Source organism: Aythya fuligula, chromosome Z (genome assembly GCF_009819795.1).
Source record: "Aythya fuligula isolate bAytFul2 chromosome Z, bAytFul2.pri, whole genome shotgun sequence".
Lineage (NCBI taxonomy): Eukaryota > Metazoa > Chordata > Aves > Anseriformes > Anatidae > Aythya > Aythya fuligula.
In genome coordinates, this window is record NC_045593.1 from 7,656,702 (window position 1) to 7,682,858 (window position 26,157).

The following is a 26,157-nucleotide window of genomic DNA, read 5'->3' on the forward strand; positions in this document are numbered from 1 at the left end:
TAAGCACAAACTCCCATGTGTCCTCAAACCCAAACCAATCTACTGTGTATAATGGAAGCTCATAAGCCACTAGCAAGGCTCTTGCTTTAATTTGATCTTGTGAGATGACTGGGGAGGACAACCAAACTTTCAGGACATTACAGCTTGGCTGAATCAAAGGTAGGTAGAACTAAGCTTGCTGGAGGCACACAGGCCAAATGGAGTTATAGAAATTCATCTGATATCATCCATGTAAATAGTAATAAGATCCTAAAATGTCTGATTTCATAACAACTGAACCCCAAAGATACATAATTTTTTGGTATGTGTTGGGGTGTAATCTCATTACTAATGTTTTTCAACCACGCAACTTCTATAAGCTAGCTGGTTGCCCCATGGCCTGATCCTGGTTGTCCAAGGGAGCAGAAATCTCTCTCAGGTGCATTGCTCAAGAAGCCTCTCTCCATGCTGATTTCATAAGCAACAACAATAGCATGCGCTGCTGTCATTTGCAATGTATTTCTCTCTTGAGGAAAGAATGAGATAGTCTTACCTTCATGCTCCACTCTGGGGGTTCTTGGTTCTGCTCAAATCTCACTGCCAGCAGACACCATGCACTGCTTTGATTAGTCAGTTGGACATTTCCTCCAGCTAAACTCAAGAAGAAAGATAAGTTTTCCCTTGGCACAGATAGGGAAGAAGAGCAGTCCTTTTCTGTTCAAAATCAATTGCCCCTGGAAAGCAAGGTCTGATTATGTCAGTCTGGGACTTAGCAGGAATTGCTCACCTAGGCTCCTTCTCTATGCCTCTCTGGCTATGCACCAGAAGATGCACAGTGTGTGCCAACACATGCAAGCAGAACTATGGGATAGGCACCCTACCATTTTGCTTCTGGCTCTTCATTGATATCCCTTCGATACAAATATTTCATTTCTCTTCTTGCATGGGCTTGAGACAACTTGTTATTGAGGCATCAGTGGGAGATCTGGTCAGTCCAGCAGGTGGAAAACTAAAATCCATGCTTCATTGCTCCATGCTTTCATGCAAAAAGGCTGACTTCAGAGTGTATGTGAAACTAATACTGGCACATCCTAACCTTGAAGTATCAATGTTTTCATTCTACTCAACTATTAAAATGTTAATATATGTATGTAAATGCATACACAAATTCTGCTGCTCATCTTATGTACTTTTTTAGCGTAGACAAATTCACAAGGGTCATGACATCCTTAGACTCATTGCATTATTTTCTGTCACAACACCTCCTATGACAGCTGATAGTAGAAGTTTACCAGCCTCCATCAGGAGCCACTGCAGATGGAACTGGAACATTTTACCAGTCTCCTACTTAAATTTGCAAATAGTAGAAGCATGGCAGGAGTCAGAGACCCTTTGTTATTATGGACTCTGGAAGAGCCTACCTCTTTTTTTTTTTTTTTTTTTTTTTTTCCATTTCTCCCCACACTCAACCTCTTTTACTTTATGCTTTTACCCCTCTGAGCCCTTACAGCTAGTTTCTTTATTTGCATGTCCAGAGCTTCCTCAGAAAGGCCCACCCAGCCCTTTCCTGATAACCTCTGGATTTCTTGCCCTAGCCTATTTTCTCACAAAGACTCTTCTAGGTCTTCTACAAAGCTGTAGCTCTTTTGCTGTCTTCTGCCCTCTCTGAGTCAGTTTTCCCTTCACCTCTGTATTCCCTCTCAATTTCCCTCTCTCCCTCTTTTCCAGTCCATGTTTTGACCTTCTCTAAACATTTTTCTCATCTGCTGCCTCCTAGTGATCTGAATTCAGATCTACAAATTTCTTCACAGATAGAGGTCTGGAGGGATGAACAGACATCAACAACATCTATCTTTCAGCACCCGCTACAGAGGTAACTGGGGTTCCTAAATGAAATGGATACATGCAGAAAGCACAGAGGATGAAAAATTGTCTGTTCTAATTTCAGCACTGATTTAAGGCCCAGCAAAACTCACCAGCTGAAAATACAGGAAAAGACCTCTTCACCCTCCTATTGCAGTCAACAGAGCAAATGGAGTCTGAATCTTTGTATTATGCTGTCACTTGTACTACAGCTATTACTTGAAGAAGATCACAGGGAGGTACATGCAATGTGCAATTTCCCTGAGATTCTAGAAGGGTGTCAGAGTTGAAAACAGCTCCCAGGTGGAAATTTTATTTTAAAGTGACCAAGACCCTATGCTTTCCCAGAGATTCCACATTAATGTGCTCACACAGCAACCAGAAAACCTTCTGTATTTGTTCCATAAGCTTATTAATGTGGAGTTGACTACATGGTTGCCTAGAATCATGAGTAGTCTCTCCCTTCGCTGCTGAAGTCCTGGGCAGTTTGTATATTCTTATTTCCTTTACAACTTCCATCTGCATGTCCAGCCTTTAGAAGACAACCAGTGCTATAGGTGATTTATTATCCTGAACAGAAACAGAAAAAAAAAAAAATAGAATTTAAAAAGGCATAAGAAAATATCTAGAGTTTATTACATTCATAAATTCTAGGATGAATTTAGAAAATTGACTATTAAGGAAACTGAGCATATTTGCAACAATAGTAGCAAATAATGCAGGTAGAGATATCATATATCAAACAGCAGAGGATAGATTGGTATGGGTATATAGAGAGCGAGACAGTGAAATAGAGAGAGACAGACTGAGGTAATGCAAAATAAGGAAAAAATATCTTTAAGGATACTATGAAATTCTAACAGTAAAATGATGAGAAGCATTTCTGCACACTTGCTGTAGATTCCCCTCCTTCTCTGTCTACAGCATTCCGCACACATCCAAGCACACACACACATACCCCACACATGCTGTTGATGGTTGGTCATCCACCATGCATCTGCATGATAATGAGGTCATGAAGTCAGCAGCCTTGATACTGGACAGTGACTGACATTCCCTCTGGCTACTTTGAGAATAAAATAGGAGCAAGAATGGGTTTTGTAAAGCAAGTATTCATTCATGCAAACAAATCCAATATTGAGACTGTGCCTACAACACACCATTGTTCAACGTGAGGCACAGCATAGCTGCAGAAGTAAAACATGCCACGGGATATCAGGTCATTCTGAATCTGAGCATTGACTTTGTCACTGCTTCCCCTGAGGCTGTAAACCTCCATTTTAAAAGTGACCACTGACTTTGGATGCTAACATCACACACCTAATCTGCACACTTGCTTCTCAAAAGTTCAGCAAGAAGCCAGGTGCCCAAGTATGAATTAGCTGCTTAAAGTCCTTTTCAGAGATAGGCCTGATTTCCAAGAATATGCACTGACTGCGGCAAGAGCTGTGGGAGGACAGCACTCCCAAAAAGCTGGTTTGTAATCAGCCTTAAACCTAAATTAAGTTAAAGTCCCTGAATCCCAGACTGGAGAGGCTACCAAAAAAAAGAAAAAAAAAAAAAGTAAAAAAAAAAAAGTGCAACTTTTTCTCTTTGCAGCTCTCTGTCTCATGCTCATCATCTGAATAATAAATATAATTGTGAACATACATATACACATGCATATATGCAGGCACACACAAAAATGCACACAAGTCCTAATGAAAAGAAAATGATTCTGGTTGCAAAAACATTACTTAAATTAATACTGAAGCCCCCAAAATGGAGGTTGCATGCACAACCTGGATTTGCCTTCGTTGTAGAGATGCATTCTGATTCAGCTTTTAATTACACAGTCTCTCACAGTGTAGATGGCGTGTACAGTGCCGTGTGTTGGCTGCAGAGGACCAGGGGATTCTGCCTCCTGTTTCAAGCACACAGGAAAGTGGGCTTTGCAGGGCATATATTCTCCTCCAGGCACAGACACTTGTTCTTCTCACTTGTCCCTATCTCAGATCCACCCCACTCTCATTCTGCATTCCTCTTCCCAGTTCTAGTCCTGTATCCACTTCCACTTTCTGTCTCCCTCTCAATCTGTCTCTTTTTCCTACCTTGACTTTCTACTGCTCTGTCCCTGAGTTTGCCATCCCTGCAAGTTCTCATGTCCTTTAAGCTTTCTACAGTTTATTTTCTAATATTTTCTTACAATGTATTACTTCCTTTTGTTATTCCACCACAGACAATTACCCACTAGTTTTATCTCCCCTAATTTCTCTCCATTTTCCCCAGGTTTTTCCTACTAAGAAGCAGACTGCTACATCTCAGCATGACCTTTCCTCCCGTACTCTGTAGCTAACTGGGTCAATGCAAATAAATAAACAAGGAATTCTTAAACACTGGGACCAAATGGCATGGCACCACATATGCATATGCCTTAGCTCTTTTTTACCACAAAATATACTAGCCTTGTCTAAAGCATCTATTGGAAACACCCTATTGGTCTGTGATGGCCTCCAAACTGCCATCAGAATGTGTATGGGATGCTGATATGGGACAAAGCTCATGCCAAGAACTATGTTAAGAGGAAGATAATCAATGTATTTCTTAACCTTTTCTGAACCTGCTTTCTTTGCTTGTAGGGACACTACCCCTAAGTCTGAACCCTAGTCTGCTCCCATCTGTGTCCCTTCTCAACATATTCCAGTGCACCCTGATCTCTTTTCTCATTCCTGCTTTCCTGAATCCTCTCTCATCTGTCACTTCTCACCTTCTGCTGTAGTTTCACTGTGGGATCTCCTGACAGTCTGCACAAGGAAGACAGACTTCCTGTCTTTTTCTCAGGTACCCAGGCTCCATTTTTTTTTTCATGGTCTGTCCCTGGGCAGTGCTGTGATACCAGGGATAGCTCTTGTCTCTGCCAGAGCATTCCCAGTGTGAACCGAGTCACTGGGGAGCCTGGTTTTGGAAATCTGCATCTCTAGTGAGTCTGTGAGAACTGCCATTTTCCCAAGGCTTTTAATTGGCCACTTTGGGGCAGATTTTCCCAGAGATAGCAAAAAGGCTTGAAGAAGAGCTTCACCTCCTGTCAGCTGTTAGTATCATGCTGTAAAGCATGGGGACAGGAAAGCTTTGCAAAGCATCTCATTTGACTCAGTTCAAACCAGCCCATTTCTCCTCTGGATTCTTCTCAGGGACAGTCAAATAGATCCAGCTGAAATTTTCAGGAAATAATTAAAGAATTGGAGCTGAATGCAGGCACCCAACTTAGAGAATTTTGCTACAACACGTGCAGTTTATCAAAGCTGAACAGGATTTTATTATAGGAACTCTCAGGCAACCTTTATAATTAGCGGTGCTACTGGTTCCTATTAAACTGAATTCTCCCTTCCTCACAGGGGCGCTGTGAGCATTAAATTGTTAATGATTGTACAATGATTTGATGATGAAAAGGACCGTATTAATGTGAAGCATTATTGTCCTCACAATGCAGGCTTGCCCGCTTTCATTACTCATTATGTACAGGGACATACATATTATGGAAAAGGGATGGGGAGATAATAAACTTGATATTCTTTTCAAAGGACTAAGACAACATGTTTACAGTGCTCACAGCATGGGTAATAGGAATATTCTGGAGAGCTCTGTTTAAATAACAGGATCCATGGGGTGGAAAGTAATGATGTGTATGTATGTGTCCGCACAAAACCTGTGCCCAAACATACATGCGAACACACGCATACATGCTCTCATCTATTTTTCTGTCCTCTATTAACCCCCGGTTTCTATGCAGCCTTCACTTTGCCACCTGAAACTCTCACCAGCGCTACTTTAATAACAAAAGACCTCCATAAACAAAGCTCCCTTTTATTGCATTGATACCTTTTGTATCCTACACTGACTCCAATCCTATACTAAGCTTCTTTGGATGCAAATAGTTTCTATTTCTCTCCTCGATCAACCTTCTTCATTCTAACTAAAGTAGGAGGAAGGAAAGAGAAAGAAAGAAAGAAAGAAAGAAAGAAAGAAAGAAAGAAAGAAAGAAAGAAAGAAAGAAAGAAAGAAAGAAAGAAAGAAAGAAAGAAAGAAAGAAAGAAAGAAAGAAGGAAGGAAGGAAGGAAGGAAGGAAGGAAGGAAGGAAGGAAGGAAGGAAGGAAGGAAGGAAGGAAGGAAGGAAGGAAGGAAGGAAGGAAGGAAGGAAGGAAGGAAGGAAGGAAGGAAGGAAGGAAGGAAGGGAAGAAGGGAGGGAGGGAGGGAGGGAGGGAGGGAGGGAGGGAGGGAGGGAGGGAGGGAGGGAGGGAGAGAAGGAAGGAAGGAAGGAAGGAAGGAAGGAAGGAAGGAAGGAAGGAAGGAAGGAAGGAAGGAAGGAAGGAAGGAAGGAAGGAAGGAAGGAAGGAAGGAAGGAAGGAAGGAAGGAAGGACAAAAAAATCCACACTGATTCACACATTAATTCAGGGACCAATGCTGCAAATGTTCACATGAGTAATCCTTCCTCAGATGAATAATCCCTCTGACCACAGCAGAGTGATTAATAACAATGCAGATTAAGCATGTCAGGATCAGGCCCACACCCTGATGCTTGGGTTCTCAACCTAAGTCTCAAGGATGCTGGTCTCACTCCTTCTGTTAGCTGTGCTTGAGGTCCCCACTGCATCTCTCAATTATTTTATTCGATTACGCAGCTAATAGGCCCTGATTCTGTCAGCACTCTCTGGAAAGCTTAACAAGGCTGAAGTAAACAATCCCATCTGAGTTAGAAGACTTTGCAGAATTGGGCCCTGTAATAGTGTTGTGGCTGAGAGCTGTATGTTCAGATCATGATTACAACGTGTGTTTTTGCTATTAATGGTCTCATATTTTATTTGGAAAACCACAGTGAAGTAAACCAGCAGAGAATCTGGGAGTATACGGGTTGATTTAGCTACCTGGATCTAAAGAGAGATACATTGCTATTTAAAACCAAAACTCACTCACGCTGTTTATTTATTTGGAGCAGAAGCGGCTTGCCATGTGTCTGATATCAGTCAGCGAATGCTGGTTCTGTGTGCTCCAGGTCCAGGGTTTTGAAGCTGAGCAGAACCATCCCCCTCTGTCAACCTTTCGGCCTGTTCCTGCCTTTCTTCTTTACTTGCTCGTTTCCTGGAGAATGAAAATATTCAGGACTGATGTATTGCTATTCCCCCCTTTCCTGCACCAAACACTGTTCATTAAAAACTTGCTGCTAGCAAGGGCCTGATCCAGCCCTCCTGGAAGTCATTGGAAAGCTGTCTATTGACGTCATGGGGACGAGGAGCATACTAATGCGTGTGAGTACCTTTACTAATGCGGGCAGTCCTGTTAACAACATCGAAGTTGTTCACAGGATTAACAGCAATCAATCAAGCCCTTTGAAAGGAACATTAAAAGCCAAAGCCCAGCGCTACAAGCCCATTCTCACAAGAGGTATGTGCAGACCTCTGGTTGCTCCTGAGCATCCGGCTGTTCCTGCCAGTGGCCTGGTGATGTCGGTGCATTTTTCCAGAGGTGAGGATTTGGGGCAGCGTGTCTTTGAGGAAGGAAGAATCACAAGCAACCTGGCCCCAAATAAATAGCTTTTATTTTTCCAAAAAGAAAAAGATGCTGACAAGAGTGAGGAGCAGGAGCAAAATGGGGTTATAAATGGACTTGGAAGGGTTATTTTATTTTATTTATTTATTTTTATTATTTTTTTCCCTGCAAGTAGGCACATAGAAAAAAAGAAAAAAAGAAAAAAAAAAAAAAAAAGAAAAAAAAAGTAAAGTGTTTTCTTTTGGTTCCAAGCAGATAAATGATTTTTACTCTCTGGGAGAAGCTGGAGCCTGTTACAAAAGACCTTATTCTCACAAAATTCCCGTGGACTCCCCAGCTTATGGACTGCTGAACTGGACCCACTGTGATTACAATGGGAACATTTCTCACTTGGGAACTGTTCGGCAAAGGCTGGTTTATAGATAACAATTTTACTCCTCCTTTGCCTGTATCTGCTTAAAAACCAGTACAGACCCTTGTACATGTGTAAAGGTGCTTATGGGGTACAGCTTATTTCCATCCCCAGCAGCAGCTGTGCTCATCACAGAGCCCTTGTAGCAATATTTGTGTCCATATTATTTCATCCTGCCACCCCTCACAGCTGTGCCTGTGCACCAGGGGGCTATACTTGAACAGCATCCATTTCTAAATGACTACTGATGGCTCTGTGGAAATGGGGCGTGGACCAGCTCAAAGTTTTAAAAAATATATGTTGGTAGAAAAGGGATACCCTTGATGAGCGACAAAATGACTCTTTTCCCCTAACTGGCTTTCATTTGGGATAAGAGGTGTTTGCAGGCACAGTGGCCTGCTCACCGACAAGGTGTTAAGAGACCTGTCCCTGGGATTGATCTGTGCTGGGTGCTGTTTGACTTTGCACTGTGGTGGCTATTCCTTCCCTTTTTCTCTCTCTCTGATCAAGGAGAGAAAAGAAAAAAAAAAAAAAAAAAAAAAAAAAAAAGGAAGGTTTAACAAGTCTTATTGCGGGGTGCCCTCCTCGCTGTACCGAAGGTGCTGTTTAAAGGTGCAGAAAGAGTGGATATTAAGCTTTTTTAATGTCCTGGTGCAGGGTGGGGGGTGCGGGAAGGTTTTGTTTGCTGCGGGTTTTGCTGTTGTTGCATTCTTTTATCCCAGTCCAAGGTGCAGGGCAGGATCTGAAAGCAGGTGAGTCACAGGGCTGGGAATTTGGGAGAGGGGGCTTTCTGAGGGTTTGCCCTCCTGCAGCTCCCAGGCTGCCAGATCCCTGCATCTTCTCAACACGAGTAAATGCCTGGGAAGGGGATGCAGACCCCCTCCCTTACAACCCAGAAAGCAGCGCCAGACAATGCGCGGAGCTGCCTGCAGCTGTCACCCCATTAGGGGCGCAAGGAGCCCCAAAAGGCACCAAGAGCTGCGGGGGCGCCCCCAGGTGGGGATCGCAGAGGACCATGGAGGGGGGTCCGGTCCCACCCGTCTCCCGGGACACTTCGGCTTTAAGGAAGCAGCCTCGGGAGTTGCAGAGCTACCTGCATTGGGCTGTTTTTTTAATATATTTTTTTATCTTTTTTTTTGGGGGGGGGGGGGGTGGGAGGAGGGTAAGGCAGTACGCTACCTTGCCGCTCTGTTGTTAAAAGCCAAATAAAGTGAAAGCCGTCCCCGCAACAACGGTGCTGTGGTTCTGTCCCTTTTCATTTCTTTTCATTTCTTTATTAATACCGCCGCGTTAATTTTTTGAACAACAACCGGAAAAAAAAAAAAAAAAAAGAAAAACAAACAAACAAACAAACAAAAAATGGAAAAATAAAAACAACTCTATAAATAAATAATACCCGGTCTACAAAACAGGCAGGAAAACAGGAAAACTGCGAATTTAAACCTCTACCCTCCTTCCTTCTGCCGCTGCTCCTTCCGTTTACAGCCACACGTGTTACTAGCTCTCCCCGGGGGACAAGGGGGGAGTCCCGTTCGCTGCCCACCCCTGGGGGCCGGTATCACCGCCGGCACCGAGGGAAGCAGCCGGCAGTGCCGGGAACAAAGGCTCGGAGCCCCCCCCGATAGGGCTAGGGGAGGACCGGGAGGTTTGGGGGAACCGGGGCAGTCAGGGGGGTTCAGTCCAGGTAACTCTGAGGCTGCTCCCAGCTTGGTCCCCGCACAGCTTGCATGGGAAGCCGGGGAAAGGAAAAAGGAAAAAAAAAAAAAAAAGGAAAAAAAAAAGCAGGAAAATTGCGCTGAGCGCATGCAGCGCCTTGTTTGGTTGCTGTCCGGATTACAGTTATTATTATTTGGGGGACAAGGGGGAGTTGTGTCCTTAATCCGAGCCTCCCTGCCCTCCCCACCCCCAGATGCTATGAAAGGAGAGCTGATTTCATTTCCACCATACAGTACACTTTGTCTAGAGAGCATTGTTCGGACAAGCAACTCCCGATCCCTGATGACTACAAAATACGATTTATGTTTCCATCAGAGAGAGACAGAATATCCTGATGGCTTGAAAGACGGGCAAGAAAACCTTATCTAATCAATCCCTTTCCAATACACACACAGACACACACACACACAGGCACACACACACACACACACACACACACACGTAGCTAGCACAGGAGATAACGCCCGCACTGACTGCACGTAAAATAAATATCAGCAGCACGAAAATTAACAATAGTCATCTAGATATTTTTTCTCTCCCTCCAAATACCTACTACAATACAGTTTGCACCTTTCCTGGCTTGATGTCATCATCGGTAGTATAAATAAGAAAAAAATAAAAATAAAAAGAGAGAGAGCTTAAAGAGCATGCATTTTTTTTTAGATGCAACAAGAACAGATATAGTAAAGAGAGCTTGTAACATCACAACCACAACACCAACACCAACAGCAACCTCTGAGCCTGAGGATTCGTCCGTGTCTCAACTGCTTTTATTATCAATTGCGAAATCATAATACGAGTAAACAATAAATAAGAGGCATCATCATAATAGGAAGAAGTCAGAAAACCTTGGGTTTGTGTTTTTTTTCCCCCCCTCTCAAATAAAAGGCAGATTTCCTGATGATCACTGAAATTATAACGACAGCGATTGATCGGAGGGCTTGCAAAGGAAAAGGAAGAAAAAAAATCATCATCATTGGTCCTAAAAACGCAACCGTTCCCCTTTGCTCACTTGGCACAATAGAAATTGACTGTCTCTCAAAGAGCCATGCGCCTAGTGCTATTTATAGCCAGGGGCTGTGTTGGAAGATACCATTGAGCTTCTCCCGGGCAGGCAGACAGGGGGTGCTCGGAGGGGAGGAGGGGGCTCGGGCCGAGCAGAGGCAGCAGCAGCCCCCCGCCCCCAGCCTCCCTTCCCCGCACACACACACATCCGCACACTCACACCCCACCCCCTAGTCTGGCTGGGAATTTGAACCGATCCAGCCTGTTTAAACGGAAAGGACACAGATCTTCAATGTAAAAAAAAAATCAGATCAGACCCAGAGAGAGAGAGAGAGAGAGAGAGAGGGAGAGAGAGAGAGAGAGAGAGAGAGAGAGAGACGGAGAGGGAGGAGTGTGTGTGTGTGAGTGTGTGTGTGTGTGAAAGAGGGAGAGGGAGAGCGAGCGAGAGGGAGAGAGAGGGAGAGCGAGAGAGAGGGAGGGAGAGAGAAAAGAAGAGGGGGGAAAAAAGGAAAGAAGATTTTCTCTATGTATATAAAGATGGCCACGTTAGCAAACGGACAACCAGACAATACCAGCCTGAGTAGCAATCACAGCAACCCCAGCACCAACGGGCATATGAACGGATTAAACCATAGTCCCGGAAACCCATCCACCATCCCAATGAAGGACCACGATGCCATTAAGCTCTTTATTGGGCAGATCCCCCGTAACCTGGACGAGAAAGACCTCAAACCGCTCTTCGAGGAGTTCGGGAAGATCTATGAACTGACGGTGCTGAAGGACAGGTTCACTGGCATGCACAAAGGTGAGTTACCTCCTGAACTTTCCCGGGAGAGATTGGGAGAGGAAGGCAGGCTCCCGCTCCCTCTCTGGCTCTCTCTTTCTCTCTTTCCTTTCGATTTCATTTTATTTCATTTTTGGCTGGCCGGGGGCGGAGGCGGCAAGCTGGGGGGGCAGGGAAAGAAATAATAGACCCTCGAAGCGAAGAGAGAGAGGCAGAGTAGGGGGTCAGCTCCTTTTGGGTTATTTAGGACTATTTTTCCCTCTTTCCCCCCGTTTGAGGGAGCGAGATGCAGCCACTTGCGAAAGCCGGATAGTCCAGGCGAGAGCAGGGGAGGGCGGCGGGGCTGGCAGCAGCTGTCCACACGCCGGTGGTGCTGAAAAAGATTAAGAGGATTTCTTTATTTATCTTTGGGAGCTGCACATTTTCCATCCAGGGGTGTGTGTGTGTCCGTGTGTCTGTCCGTGCGTTTGAACCGAGCCAGGAAGACCCTATTTTACAACTGTTGTGAATCAGGCACTGGCGCCTTCGCATCTTCTTTTTTTTTTTTTTTTTTTTTTGTTTTTTCTTTTTTGTTTTTTTTGTTTTTTTATTTTTTGTTTTTGTTATTTTTTTATTATTTTTTTGTTTTTTTTTGTTTTTCTTTTTCTTTTTTCTTTTTTTCTCTTTTCTTTTCTTTTCTTTTCTTTTCTTTTCTTTTCTTTTCTTTTCTTTTCTTTTCTTTTCTTTTCTTTTCTTTTCTTTTCTTTTTTCATTTTTTGCTGCTGTTAGGATTCTTATTTGTAGCCCACTCCAAAATCAGAGACAGAAGACAGTGATTTGCTCGAGGGATATTGGGGTGCTGGAGGGCGGTATTCATTCTGGATTTGTTCAGCATGGGAACAGAGATATAAAAAAACAGTAAAAAAGCCCATCTCAGGCAGGTTGGGAGTATGAAATCACAAAGTGTGGATGTGTTGGAGAGAGCGAGGTGGGAGGGATGGTTCGTATCTCACTTCCAGAAGGGAGAAGTCTCCAAGCAGGCATATTCCCAGCACTACTTCAATGTGCCCGAAGTCCACCCTAGGAACTTTTTGGGTTTTCTTTCAAGGCACTAGAGACGTGCTCCCTGTGCGATACCTCACTTGCTCTGTCTTTGCCCATTCCTTTCCTTTCCCTGCTTAGTCTCTCTGGAGGTGCATTTCAGATTAGAGGATGCTATGTTCTGGAGGTTGGGGAGGGTGTGTGTAGTGGGGTGGGAGATGCTCAGATCCCCGGGTAGAAAAGTAGGACTTGCAGGGAGGAAGTTGGAGATAATTTGCATGGTAGCCCAGCTTAGGAACAGGAGGGACCCAGGAACAAAACAGAGCCACTTTATTATATCAGGTTCTGTATATATAATGTGTGTATGTGTATTTATTTTATTAGGCATGGAATAGAAAGAAAGGCAGAAAGAAAAGAAAGACAGAGAGAAAGACAGAAAGACAGAGAGACAGAGAGAAAGAAAGACAGAAAGAAAGAGAGAGAGAAAGAGAGAGAGAAAGAGAGAGAGAGAGAGAGAGACAGAGAGAGAGAGAGAGAGAGAGAAAGAAAGAAAGAAAGAAAGAAAGAAAGAAAGAAAGAAAGAAAGAAAGAAAGAAAGAAAGAAAGAAAGAAAGAAAGAAAGAAAGAAAGAAAGAAAGAAAAAGAAAGAAAGAGAGAAAAAAAGGTCTAATCAGAAGTAAGCAGGGTGTGACTCCAGACCTAGTGCAGGAGAAAAAGGGTTGTGCAGGGGTACACGGGGGGAGTGGAAGTTGCTTCTGTTACAGGAGAGGTTCAGTAGCAATATCTACTCCAGCCTGGTTCACTCCTGGTAGGGAGAGTCACTGGGAACGGCATTAGTTGCTTCTCAGCTTTCCAGCTGCCGTGGTGAGTTGTAAATCTTAAACTTAACGGCATGTTTAGGAGACATCTCTTCCCCCTTCCCACTCACTCCGCTCCTCTCCTTCAGGAAATGTGAATTCCTTCTACCTTCAGGAATTGCAAATGAAAATATACCCTGACAGTGCAAGTACTGGTATCGCACAGCCTAGAGAAAACATTCAGGGCTCGGGGACTGGGGGCTTAGTCCAAGTTATAGGATATTTCTTCCTTCCTTTCTTGCCGGTTGCTCCAAGCACCCTTCTCATATTTAAAATGATCAGTGTATCCCTTACAAACATTGCTTTCTTTTCAAACCAGCTTCTTAGAAGCCACATCAAGGTCTGATGGGCATCATTTAAACATGACATCCACACTAGAATAATTGTTAATAATAATGATAAAACAAATGGTAAAAAGCACGGGGAAGGAAAGGTCCTGGGAGGTTTTGTCTAATAGATGAGGCATAGTGAGAGTAGCCACCGAGCCCGTGTGTGCGCGCATGTGTTTGCAAAAATTATCTAAGGTTTCCATAAAATAAAAATAACAACAGTAAAAGCTCCACTGAAGAGAATCATTCAACACAGTACAGAGGAAATGTCTGAGTTAACGTCTAGGCAGAGTTTTTTTTGTTTTTTTTTTTTTGGGGGGGGAGGGGTATTTTGATTTGTTGACGAGATTTTATTCTTTTGCTTTGTTCTACCATAAACCTGTAATTAATCAATCTATGTGCTAACTTTAATTTCTATTTCATAGATGGTAATCCTTTCTCTTGCAGTTCGGTTTTGCTTTTACTGTATGCCTGTATTCATAGAGACAAACTCAGGAAGCGGGGGAGGGAGAGATAGAGAGAGAGAGAGAGATCATTTATCTTGCTTGGATGTGTTTAACACATATTCCTGAATTAAGCAAGATGCTAACTTCATTTCCCTTCATTTCATTTCTGTTTTAAAGTTGCAACATAGGAAAAAAGCCAGGTGGGAAATCTTGTCACCTCATCAAACCAAATTGCATGAGTTCATCCTGAAAGAAACAGTCATATTTAATATCATAGAAGTTTTGGGCTTTGGAAGGAAAAATGGTTATGATGATCGTTGTATCACAGCCTAGGGTCTGAGTGAAGCTTCAATAGACACTGAGTTACCAGCATTTCAGAGATCGGTTTTATTTAGTACATCCAAGAAGAGTTTGAACTCCTTTCTAGTGATGCCGCTGATTTATTAGCTAATCCTGATAAAAATGTGCCTCTGGCTACCTGGAAAAAAATTACTTTCTTGCCAGTAGTGATTAATTACTATTAAGTCAAAAAGCATGATGGGGCTTTGAAGGATGAGGATTGTGTTTGGCTTTTTATTTTATTTCATTTCATTTCATTTTTAATCTATTTTCTCTCTCTTTCCTCTTCTCTAAATTCAGCCATGTGAAGCATAGTATTCACTCAGATCTCCTTAATTTTGCTTTGCTTGGAGGCATAGGTGAAGAATTGCATAAAAATAGTCCAGCTTGGCTCTCAGGGGTAGGATGGCAATATGAAACCCCAAGATGTTTTCCATAAGTGATGCATAATGCTTATACATTAATTGATCCATCACTCTCTGTTGATTTTATTCCTAATCTAGGGGATGAAGCTGTGTTAATGGTATACCTTGAAGGGTTAACAGTAGGCTGTAGTTTATTTAAGTGTACGGAGAACAAATCTTGGGTGTGGAGGGGGAGAAGGTGGGTTTGTGCTAGGGTGAGGGAAGGGAGAGGGATTAGCTTAGAGTAAATACATAGCAACCAGAGTCATTTCAGGTGTAAATCCATTGAAAGGAGAGCACAGGATGTGTATGATTCAAAATATTATGATGAGATCCTATTGTGGTGCTTCTGTATATCAGAGGAAAATTTAAAATTAAGAACCTGAAGATAAAGTACACGACTATCCCTTCTTGCCAAAAATAAATAAAAAAAAATAAATAAAAATAATAAAAAATAATAAAGAAACTATCAAAAGGGAGAGTGAAGTCATAGGTTCTTTCACCAGCAGCCCTGGCTGATGCCAGGACAGATACCAGGGAAGAGGCAGGGGAGTATGACAGTCTTGCAGACACGCGAAGAGAGAAAAAGGTACGGGGGAAGGCGGGAAAGAATTGCCAGATCTCTGAGAAAACAAGACTTTTTGGCACAAGCATCGCTGCTACAGATTCCCCCCTTCCTCACTTCTCTCCACACAGGGCAGGAACACACTCCTGCTGTGGCACTTTGCTCTAGGGTTGGGAAGAGGCTGTGTGCTGAGATTCGCGTGTAGAGATCTACCGGGGCTGAGCTGACCCACCCACGCGTTCACACACACGCGCGCATGCATGGAGTTAACTAATCACACTCGAACAATTTAGCAAGCCATTCATTCATAACTTCCTCCCTTCTTATCTAGCAGCAGAGTATGCTTAAAGGCTGAGTTACTGGGAGACATAAAGGTTAGTGCTCTCAGGACAGCCATATTATAATGCATTATCTTTGAAGTCATTTAAGGCCAATTTAAGTGGTATTTAGTATAATATTTATGAATTAATGTAATCTAAATATAGGACTGTCCCCATAGGTTTAAACAGCCTTTTCTACCAAAGCATGCTTGTACCCAAGGCCTGGAATGTGTTTTAATTTAAAACACACAGGTCTCCATAATATTCTATTTAGGAAGTCAGAAGAAATCAGCATTCCACACTTAACTGAGATTTACTGAAACACATGTGGGTGAGTGCACTTAAAGAGTGGAGACAGTGTGCAGTGAGAAAGCAAGAGTCTTTCATGGACGTGAGAGCTACAACCTTCTTTCAACCCTTTTTTAGAGAGAGGGAAGCACAAAACCCCCAAAACCTGCTCAAAATCCACTATTGCAGTCCCGCTAGGATGGTGTACCTATCTGACCTGAACCTCACTTGTCAAGCATTCAATGCAGCTGGAAAAATGCGGTAGAAAAAGAACAGTTTAGTTCTTTTGCTGCTTTCCTTCTCAAAAGCATAAATAATTTTGGAATTTAAGACACCTAGGGGGTAGGTAAACAAGGCTTCCATTCATTATATTGTTATGCTTGATTACAAAGATAGATGATAAAAAGATTAAAACCTTGTTAAGTCTAAGGATGTTTATGAGGGTTTTGGATATCTCAGAAATTCAGAGGTGCAATGAAAATGTGCTTTCAATTAAGATGATATATTGTACGTGTGTATAAATGTATAGATTTGTGTGTGTGTACACATACAGAAAAAAGAGTGATGTATACACATTCATGCATATAGCCTTTGGGAAATGGAAATTTAGTTGAAAAGAAGCACAACGCAATACAGGTGCTGAATAAACTCCTCCATAATTGAAACATAAGGCTTGCCTGGCTGAAAGCAACACATACAGCATTTAGTACGGTAGTAAACCAAACAAGTTTTAGGGAGGTAAATGCACAAATAAACTGGAATAAAACAGAGGAGGCTTTATGCCTTAGGTTTAAAGAACAACCCCTTAAAACAATCAAAATGCAATTGGATAGCTTGATGGAAGAGAGAAAAAAAGCTACCCCTAGTACATTGTAATCTCCCGTACAGATTAGCGTGTATGTATATTTGATAATGTCAAACAGATAGCCCAGATTGCTTCATAAATTAGAAGGCTATGTGTTAACTCTCTTTTTCAGGGGTCTGGACATGGATTCTGGTTTCTAAAAGCAGCTGCAGCCAGTTATGATGCTGTTGTTACGGTTGTGTCAGCATTTCCAGTACAAACTCTAATTTTCTGGGATCTCTCGCTTGGCTGTTAAGTTTTGCACTGAAAGCTGTTCTTCAGCTTGCCCCACCACCATATCAACTAATCGTCCTCACATGAATGTATTTGCTTTAAAGTTACAGAATGTGGAGGAAATAAATAAAGTTCGTGGTTCTGGGGCTTTTATTTCTTCTCTTACCTTTCTCCAGGTTAGATTTATACTTCCAACACATTTATAGATTAAGATTACTTCTGTCCCTAAATATCTACGTATACTGGTGCCTTTGGGCATTTTAGAGGAGGAAAAAATAATAATAATAAAAATGTACTTATTTTTTTTTTCTTCTGAAAAAATAAATAAATAATAATAATAGCAACAACTATCAAATCTCATAGTATTTACTTGGCCAAAACGGTGTTTTAATTAAACAGTAAATAGGGAATTTACTAATTTCTTAAGAATAAAAAGGAGATGGTGTGCTTTTGATTTATTTTATTACATCATTTTTTTCCTGTGTTCATCTAGAAGAGATCAGGAATGTCAGCACTAAAGTAGGGGGAAAAATTGAGGATCCTTGTCACCTTGCATGAAAAGCGTGGTTCATCTGGTCCTCTATCCTGCTTCTGCCAGTGGCCAGTGCCACAGACAGGTCTTTCTTTAGCAGAGGATTCAAATTGCATCGTTTAACAAAAGCCAGACAGCTGACGGAATAGTTTTTTGAAGGAAGTTGTCAGAGACCCTCCAGAAATTTTGCCTGGGTAAAGAGTGAGCGAGACTGCGGAAAGTGTCTTCTGCTCAATAGGAAAGTGGATTGCACCCATCAAGGAGGGTGTGCATAGGACTTCCAATGCTTGGAGTGAAAAGCGAGGGGCAGAAGGGGCTGGATGGCCAAGAAGGGCTTCTCCTAGCCTTCAGAGATGGAAAAACACAGCCACATTTTTCAGGAAGATGTCAGGGTGTTTTTTATCATGCACACCCTGTGTGCATGCATACCAGACGTGCTGACCTGACAGACCAGAACGACACTAAAGGAGCTGTTACCGTCCCTCCTGTCAATCAAGTGTGAACCCAGGCGGGTTTATGCGACAGGCAGTAATGGCTCCAAAGGAGAAAAAGTGGGGGAGATGATGAAGGCTGGTGGGACTGGCACCTGCATTTAAAAATGTGCAAAAAGCCTCTGACGCCCAAAGACTCTTGTCGGTGTTGGCTATAGTCTCACAGTAAAACGCCGTGACAGCAGGAGACTGCGGAGCTTAATATGACCTCTCAACCATGCACCATCAGGTTTGTGCCCTGTAAAAGTTCACACTAAGCAGGTGAGGTGTTAAGTGATCTAAGCTGAATCCTGGCCTTAACAATGAGGCTAGTGTTTCATTAATCCCAGCGTCTTCTTTTGGTAGGGACTGGAGGCTCCTTGTCTGCTGGCTGGGCAGAAGTCCGTAAGAGCTTTACCATCACATCAGTTGGTTCACATTTTCAAACCGAATGTTTCCCTTTCCTGTTAAAATTCAGGGTTGTGGATTTATGTAGCAAACCACACTTGCAGCTAATGTGACCAGCTTCTGTGCTTGCTGGCTTGTCTCTGAACTTAGCTTTTCTTCAGCAAGTGAAACTAAAACTTAAACAAAGCTGAGGAACTGACAGAAGTCCGACCCCTGCCACATTTCTCACTCACTTAACTGCTCCACCGATGCCCGTACGACTGTTGCCAGGGCTTGTCATGGCAGGCTGACCCTTATGTATTAAAATCTGCAGTGGAAAGAGGGAAAAATAATAACCATGGTGAGGGAAAGCTATAGCTTTTCTTCCACTGCCGCTTCTGTGACTAAGCTAGGGTATTTATTATAGGGACCTCTCTCCTTTCGTAACTCCTGGAGATGCATCATCACATTTGGGGGATCGCAGGATCTCCTGTATCACTCTCTCTGTGCTGCATCACTTGGGGTGGGCTGAAGTCAGTATGTCACTGCAGATGTTGCATTTGTTTGCTTTTGTCACTGTGAGCCACGGTCTGAATGCACACACAGGTGAATGCAGCTTTTAACGTGCATTCATTATATCCACCTGACATCCCCTCGAAGGAAGAGAGGGCTTATTATTGTCGCTCCTTAAAATAAAGATGGATGAGAGCTCTAAACCTCTCAAATAAAGTGCCTGACCATACGTAGTAGCTAAAAATAAATCATATATGGCCATCTATTCCATGTAAATGAATGGCAAGACATATAGATATAGACATTGTGTTAAGTTTGTCAAGCAGAAGCAGCCAAAAATATTGATCAAGGCAAGGGGGAAAAATTGATAATGAACTGGCCTCCAAGAAGACTTTAATTGACAGTGACTTCTGTGAACCAGCTTTGGACAGTATATATAAACTGACCACGATGTAACTTTATTGCAATGCACTCTCCTTTAATTAATTGTCACCTTTGTTAAGACTGGCTACAGATCAAAGGTTTAAAGAGACTTAACAGGTTCTTAGTAACAAACCCTTCAGATGCATTAGAAATATCCGACAGCTCAGCCAATGAGGCATGCAGATTTCGATCTACCTCACCTTATCTGTTTATTTCTCCCTCCTTTGTTGAACACAGACAGTCGTTGTTTAACATTAACTATTTCATAGATGGCTTTATTGGCGATGTTGATGCCTCCAGGGATGCATATTTGCCAGTGAGAGATGCCGTCACTCCTAGATCTGTCAAAGTATTTTGCCACTGGAAACTTGCTTATGGTCTGAGATACCAAGGTGCAGTACAGGCAGAGTTTGTAACACAGGTTATTCTTTCCCCTTTTCCCTTATGGAGATCTATAATTTCCTGATTCAACTCTGGAAAACATAATGAGCTATAGTTTGCATGAAAGGGGCCGCTGAGAATGGACTTTTACGTGAAAGTTGCATATGCAGACAGATACAAATATACCTGCCACATTTGTGTATCACACACACATGCAACCAACATGTGCATATTAATGAAAACATGCATTTGGTATAAGCATATATACATTCAGGATGACAAATGTCTCTAAATAATTCCTTTCTAAAAGACAGTAGAGAGATGGTATAGTTACATGAAATTGACAGGTGACTTAACAGGTTATCCCTGGAATTATATACAGAGTTTAATATGATACGTAGCTGTTTGTTCATTATACTAATTTAATGACACAGTCACACTTAATTAATCCATGTTTGGTTTATTTGTATATTGTGTCTGAGTCTCCAAAATATTTTAGAGGCAACCCGGCTGACTTCCCCGTGCACTGGGGCAGATAACTCTGGACTTGAAGCTTCTTCAAACAGAATAAAAGTGGAGCTTTGCAGACAGAATTGGTCTGATGAGATCTGACTGCATATTTGGCCTGTTTCTAATTCAAATGCCTGTGTACATAATACACGGAGACTGTGTATGCACGCGTGTATCGAAAGGGCAGACTTACATTTGCACATAGTTCCTCTTCTTTTCAGTCCCTAAGGATAGATTCACATCACATAGTATGCATCACTCACTGCAAATGCACACAAATATATTTGTCGGATTCGGTAGCTTCTTGCAGGTAGATGTATAAAGCAGCATCAGCCTAATAATATCCCTATAAAACAGTACTTCCTTCCTAGGATCCAGAGGGATGAAGGTTGTCAGAAGATCAAAAGATATATCACAGTGTGCTTGTAGAAATCCCCTGATTATGTTTCCTCTCTATAATGCTCTAATTCACTATTTGATCAATTGTTAAAGGGCCAATGCTTTAGTAGGAAAAAAGAAAAAAAAAAAAAAAAGTATTAGGTTACTAGATGCTTCAGGGTGAGTGAAAATCACACCTAAAATTATATGTAGCAATACAGTAATGAGCTTATCAATACTTCTTTAAGGAATCTGACAGCCCTATAGGAGAGATTCAGTTCTGCGAGCAAAGGTCACAATATAGATATTGCTTATTAAGACTATCGATAGCCTGGTTGACCAGTCTAACCAGAGACTGTATAATGTACCTGCTGTTAACAGGCAGGGAGGAGAACTATGAAGAATTTACAGAATTGCCCACATGTAATATTAATAATATTGATTGATTCTAATAATATAATAAGGTAAAGATGCACTTCTTTGAAATGGTGCATGAAAGAGAGAGAGAGAGAGGCAGATACCTTTGCTGAGTAGCTTGAACTGGCTGGCAACTCTGAAAGATAACCCAGAGAAAACTGTTTTCTTGCCTCTTCCAGGCAGGGCTCTGTTTCTTGCTCCGTGTCTCACCAGAACCATGCAGAGTCAGGACACCTCCTGCTCCAGGATCGGGTCTGTACCTGGCAGCTGCAGAGAAGTCAGAGGCCTGGAGAAACTCCAGAATTGAGCAAGACCAATCCCAGGGAACTCTTTTTTTCAATGCAGCAGTGCAGGGAAAGTACCCTATTTGTTTTATTTTTCACACTTCAGTTAGCATTAAAAAAAAAAAAAAAAAAGGAGAAAAAAGAGGGTAGAAGTAACAGATATTCCACGATATGCACAGTCTATAACTGATGGGAAAGGACTTTGCAGAGCAGACAGCGACCTGTTCCGAAGCCCTGTTGAAGTCTCCAGGAAAACCCCACCTCACCTGCAGCAGGGTTTGCGTTGGACCCTAAGTTACTGGCAGCCCTGCGAGGTGCCGCTCATTGGGCAGGAGCTTCCGATAACATGCAGTGTGGCTGCTGAGATGTTTTTACTCCCATAAATTTAGATATACAGACCAGCTTGCTTCTGAATTTCCTAACTGCTCCCTCTTCAGCTATAGGCTGCCTTGTCTAGGTATGCCAGTTCAGTCCTGCCGTGCCATACAGCTTCAAGTGTCTTATTCCAGTTGCTGTATGGTAGTTTTGAGATGGTTTGCATTTCATTATTTCTTCTCTCAGTTTACAGAGTGAATGTTTTTCTTTTGTGAGCATTTAATTGCTTTTAAAAGTGATTTATTTGATCCTATTCCATCTTCAATAATACAAGGATGAGGATGCAATTTTTCAACCTCTTTTATAAAGATATACTGTTATTCAGTGATGCTGTTTTGCAGGTTTTATTCTGTTTTGTGTGTTCTGAGGGAGACTGGTCTTTTTTTTTTTTCTTTGTTTTCCTTTTCTCTTTTTTTTTTTTGACTATGGATTTTTTATTTTTCTTTTAAGAAAGAGAAATCTCATTCAAGATACTGGTAATAAAAAAGTAGAAGTGGAAATGAGGAATGGGCAAGGCAACCAACAAAAATCCTCTGGCAAAGTCTTTAAAAGCATAACATTGCTGCATGTTTATTTGCAAGAGTCTGGACCCAGCACATTTTTGTACGAAAGGAAAGAGTATTTTATAAATGATTTAACTCCAAAATTAGTCACTGACATAAAAGGAAAACAAACAAGCAAACGAACAAAGTCAACCCATAGAAACTGCAGGAGGAAATGCACACAAAGGTCTTGCAGGAGATGACGGTGACATAGTGATGCTAGGCTTTACATTTTGCTCTCGGCACAGTAAAAGTTAACACCAAGTTGAACAAACAAGTGAGAAAAGCAAGCATTGCTGTTCCTTCTGTATTTTTGTTAATGGCTACCACATCTCAGAGCTGCCCCCTTGAAACTGGTGCCTGGGTCTGCGGTTTCAAAGGAAGAACAATATATGGTGGGTGAGGGCAACAGACACGGACTGGGCTGACTTGGTTCTAATCTGAGCCAGGGTAATTACTCACCGGCACTCTCCGATAGAGCCATTTAAGCTTGGTGCCTCCAGGCCTGATGTGAAACCTGTTGAATCAATGGGAAGATTCCCACTGGCTCCCATTGGCTATTCCTCTGTCGTTTCCTCATCTGCAATATTAGGCTGGTTGAATTTTCTCAGGAGGGAGGAGTTAACAGCAGAAATTTGACATTTATTTTCCATCAGGAAAGGTTTTGGTGCATTTCTGATGACAAGTGTGTTGCATCAGAGCCTCTTTCAGTACAGAGCAGGAAAACATGTTTGCAAAAAAACATGCAGTGGGGAGGTGGAAATTAGCTTTGCTCATTTTACTTGAAAATACATATTTATCCCTGCTTTGCCAAGAAAGGGTCAATGGCAATTTTGCCAGTTTTCTTTGTGAATAGTTTTCAGCCTTTGTAATATCTCTATGTACAGGAATATCGTCATTCACTGATTCAGGATCCTTGATTTATTTTTTTCCTTTTAGTGAATCACATATATACTCTTCATTGTTATGGCAACTGAGGGAGCTGCAAGGCTCAAGGATCTGATGAAGGGCTGCATCCCACCTTTCTTCTCCAAGGGCCTGATCCAAACCATTGTATTGTTCACAATACAATTTGGATCAAGCCGAAGTGATCTGCCTTCCTTGGGTCTGTAAAAAAAAAACAGGTTCCTTCCAGACAAGTGTATTCCTGCCCTCAGTACAGGCAGAAGGAATTGGCAGTTGTCCGTTTGCCGAGGACCAACCCAACACTCTGTGAAGTCAATAGTTAGACTGTGACCCAGCCTCTTGAACAACAGACAGACACCACATGAATCCTTAAGCAGGGGATGTGAGCGTTCCCGGCTTTGGCAGAGGAAGGTAGTCCAGAAGGGGGTTTTCACTCCTGCTACTCAAGTAGCAGTGTATTGTGGGGGACAAACAAGATTCCAGTGACCTCGAGTACCCAGCCACAACAAAATTTAGAAATCTTTTCATTTAAAAAGGGGTTTTCAGATTATCTCCCACAGCAATGATCTAACCACTGACAAGCAAATAAATCAGGCTCTTTTTTTTTTTTAAAAAAAAAAAAAATAATAATCATAATCAGTTGTAGTTTTAGCTAGTTCATCAATAGCAACGTATGTGGTATTTTGTGTTTCCATCCCATCTGTGCTTATGTTTTTTATGAATAAATGGAAGAGCTGGAGTGTGTGTGTGTGTATGTGTGTGTGTACAGTCGATTATCTACCCCCAAGTCTATTTGAAATCATCACAGTGCACTCAAGTCAATGATATTCTGTCAAAGGTGGAGAGGAAGCGTGTGCACAGGGTGAGTGTGAGAATGTGATGCTGTTTGATTGCCTGAAATCCAACGAAGTCTCAGTATCAAAGGCCCGGGGGCAGCAGGGAAAGTATTTGTTTGTTTAATTATTTATATATTTACTCAGCTTTACTGACAGTGTTTGCAGATGGGGAAGAAAAAAAAAAAAAAAATGAAGAAGGGATGTTGGGTTCTTGTTTGGAGGGGAACGTGCGTTGTATTAGCCTCAATCTGTTTTCCCATATAATGGCTGCTTTGTGCTGTTAAATGGTCATTTGTTACTGACTGGCTCATTGAAAAAGGCCAGAGAGGTGCTGGTAGAATTAGATTTTATGAGTTTATTCATAAAAGGAGTTACACAATAGGTGTGTCATTCCCCTGTCTTCTCCCTTACATCGATCTAGGGACAGAACTCCTGGCAGCAGCTTCCTAACGCACAAATAGCCAAGCCATCTGCCAGCCTGGTGACCCCACTCTGTGCCCCCAGGCAGGCAGAAGCCATTGGTAGGAATGCCAGGAGAGCCACTTGATCCACAAGTGCTCTTCTTCATCCCCGTCCCTGATGTTTGCTGTGCCTGGACTCTTGATGGCTGGGTTTGGACCCAGGACCTGCTCCTCATCCTCCCTTGTCCAGCTTTCTCCCCAGGCAAAGGTTGCATGTCCAGGCATGGGTGTGCAGACCACAGACCCAGCATCATCCCCAGGGTCAAGTCCCTTCCCCAGGCATGAATCTCCATGTGTCTGCTTCCCCTAAAGTCCTTCTCAGCTTAGCTGTGCTCGCAAGCTGCTCATTTCCCGCAGCCACCCTCTGTCAGCACATCCCCATTTGTCTGCCTCTCGACCGTGTTGGTCACACTCTTGTTCCCCTCATTCAGCTCTGCACAAACTACATCTCTCCTCTCCTCTCCTCTCCTCTCCTCTCCTCTCCTCTCCTCTCCTCTCCTCTCCTCTCCTCTCCTCTCCTCTCCTCTCCTCTCCTCTCCTCTCCTCTCCTCTCCTCTCCTCTCCTCTCCTCTCCTCTCCTCTCCTCTCCTCTCCTCTCCTCTCCTCTCCTCTCCTCTCCTCTCCTCTCCTCTCCTCTCCTCTCCTCTCCTCTCCTCTCCTCTCCTCTCCTCTCCTCTCCTCTCCTCTCCTCTCCTCTCCTCTCCTCTCCTCTCCTCTCCTCTCCTCTCCTCTCCTCTCCTCTCCTCTCCTCTCCTCTCCTCTCCTCTCCTCTCCTCTCCTCTCCTCTCCTCTCCTCTCCTCTCCTCTCCTCTCCTCTCCTCTCCTCTCCTCTCCTCTCCTCTCCTCTCCTCTCCTCTCCTCTCCTCTCCTCTCCTCTCCTCTCCTCTCCTCTCCTCTCCTCTCCTCTCCTCTCCTCTCTCCTCTCCTCTCCTCTCCTCTCCTCTCCTCTCCTCTCCTCTCCTCTCCTCTCCTCTCCTCTCCTCTCCTCTCCTCTCCTCTCCTCTCCTCTCCTCTCCTCTCCTCTCCTCTCCTCTCCTCTCCTCTCCTCTCCTCTCCTCTCTTCGCTTTTCTGTAAACAGGACTGGGGAAAAGACAGCTATACTGACCCCATTAAAAAAAAAAAAAAAAAGAATAGTATCTGAAAGACCCACAAAGTATACACACACGTGCAGAAAAACACATATATATCTCTGTATGCAAACAAATGAAAAAGCAGAGAGAAAAGTTTCTTTCTTGTAAGGTTCAAAGGCTTATTCTGTCTTCAATAAATAAATAAATAAATAAATAAATAAAATAAAAATGCAGTAGTTCTATAATTTTACCAAATGAAAATAAATAAATAAATAAATTCTTGTTTCATTAAATCTGCAGCAGATTTCTCACACCTGAACAAAAATATGGGATACATTTTCCTTTGAATTCTTAAAATTATGAGCTTATTCTTAGCTATTCTTGTCAGCCCCTTCTGGGACTACAGTTCAGCTTCTTGCAGAAATATTTTTCCCTGCTGTTTTGAAACACAGCTACCCATCAGCTCCAGGACCCTTCTCTAGCAGCCTGGCTCTAAAGCAGGAAGGCAAAATAAAGCTTTGGTGTTGTGCTGCACCAGCCTGCTTCATTCAGAGGTAGGTAGGAGGGGATTAGGACTCTATTTCTAGCCCAGACCTCTTATTAAACTTCCTTGTCCTGCAAGATCCTGTTCCTAGACCTTGCTCTTCCTCAGTTTGCCGTGTGTAAAGAAGAATTTATGATATCCAGCTTTGCAAAGAGCTTTCTGTGTATTTAAGGTATAAGTCATGCTGCAGCTTTAGCG

General features: G+C 42.7%; 1 protein-coding gene across 11 annotated transcripts in view; it reads left to right on the forward strand.

Moving 5' to 3' along the window:
* Positions 1-10,966: 10,966 nt before the first annotated feature.
* The window catches only part of CELF4 (CUGBP Elav-like family member 4), a 700,427-nt gene continuing 685,236 nt past the window's right edge, over positions 10,967-26,157 (forward strand). For all 11 annotated transcript variants that reach the window (XM_032205931.1, XM_032205932.1, XM_032205939.1 and 8 more), the window contains exon 1: positions 10,967-11,304. In XM_032205931.1, the coding sequence (XP_032061822.1) occupies positions 11,025-11,304 (280 nt within the window). In that variant the 5' untranslated portion in view covers positions 10,967-11,024. The remainder of the gene's footprint in view (positions 11,305-26,157) is intronic.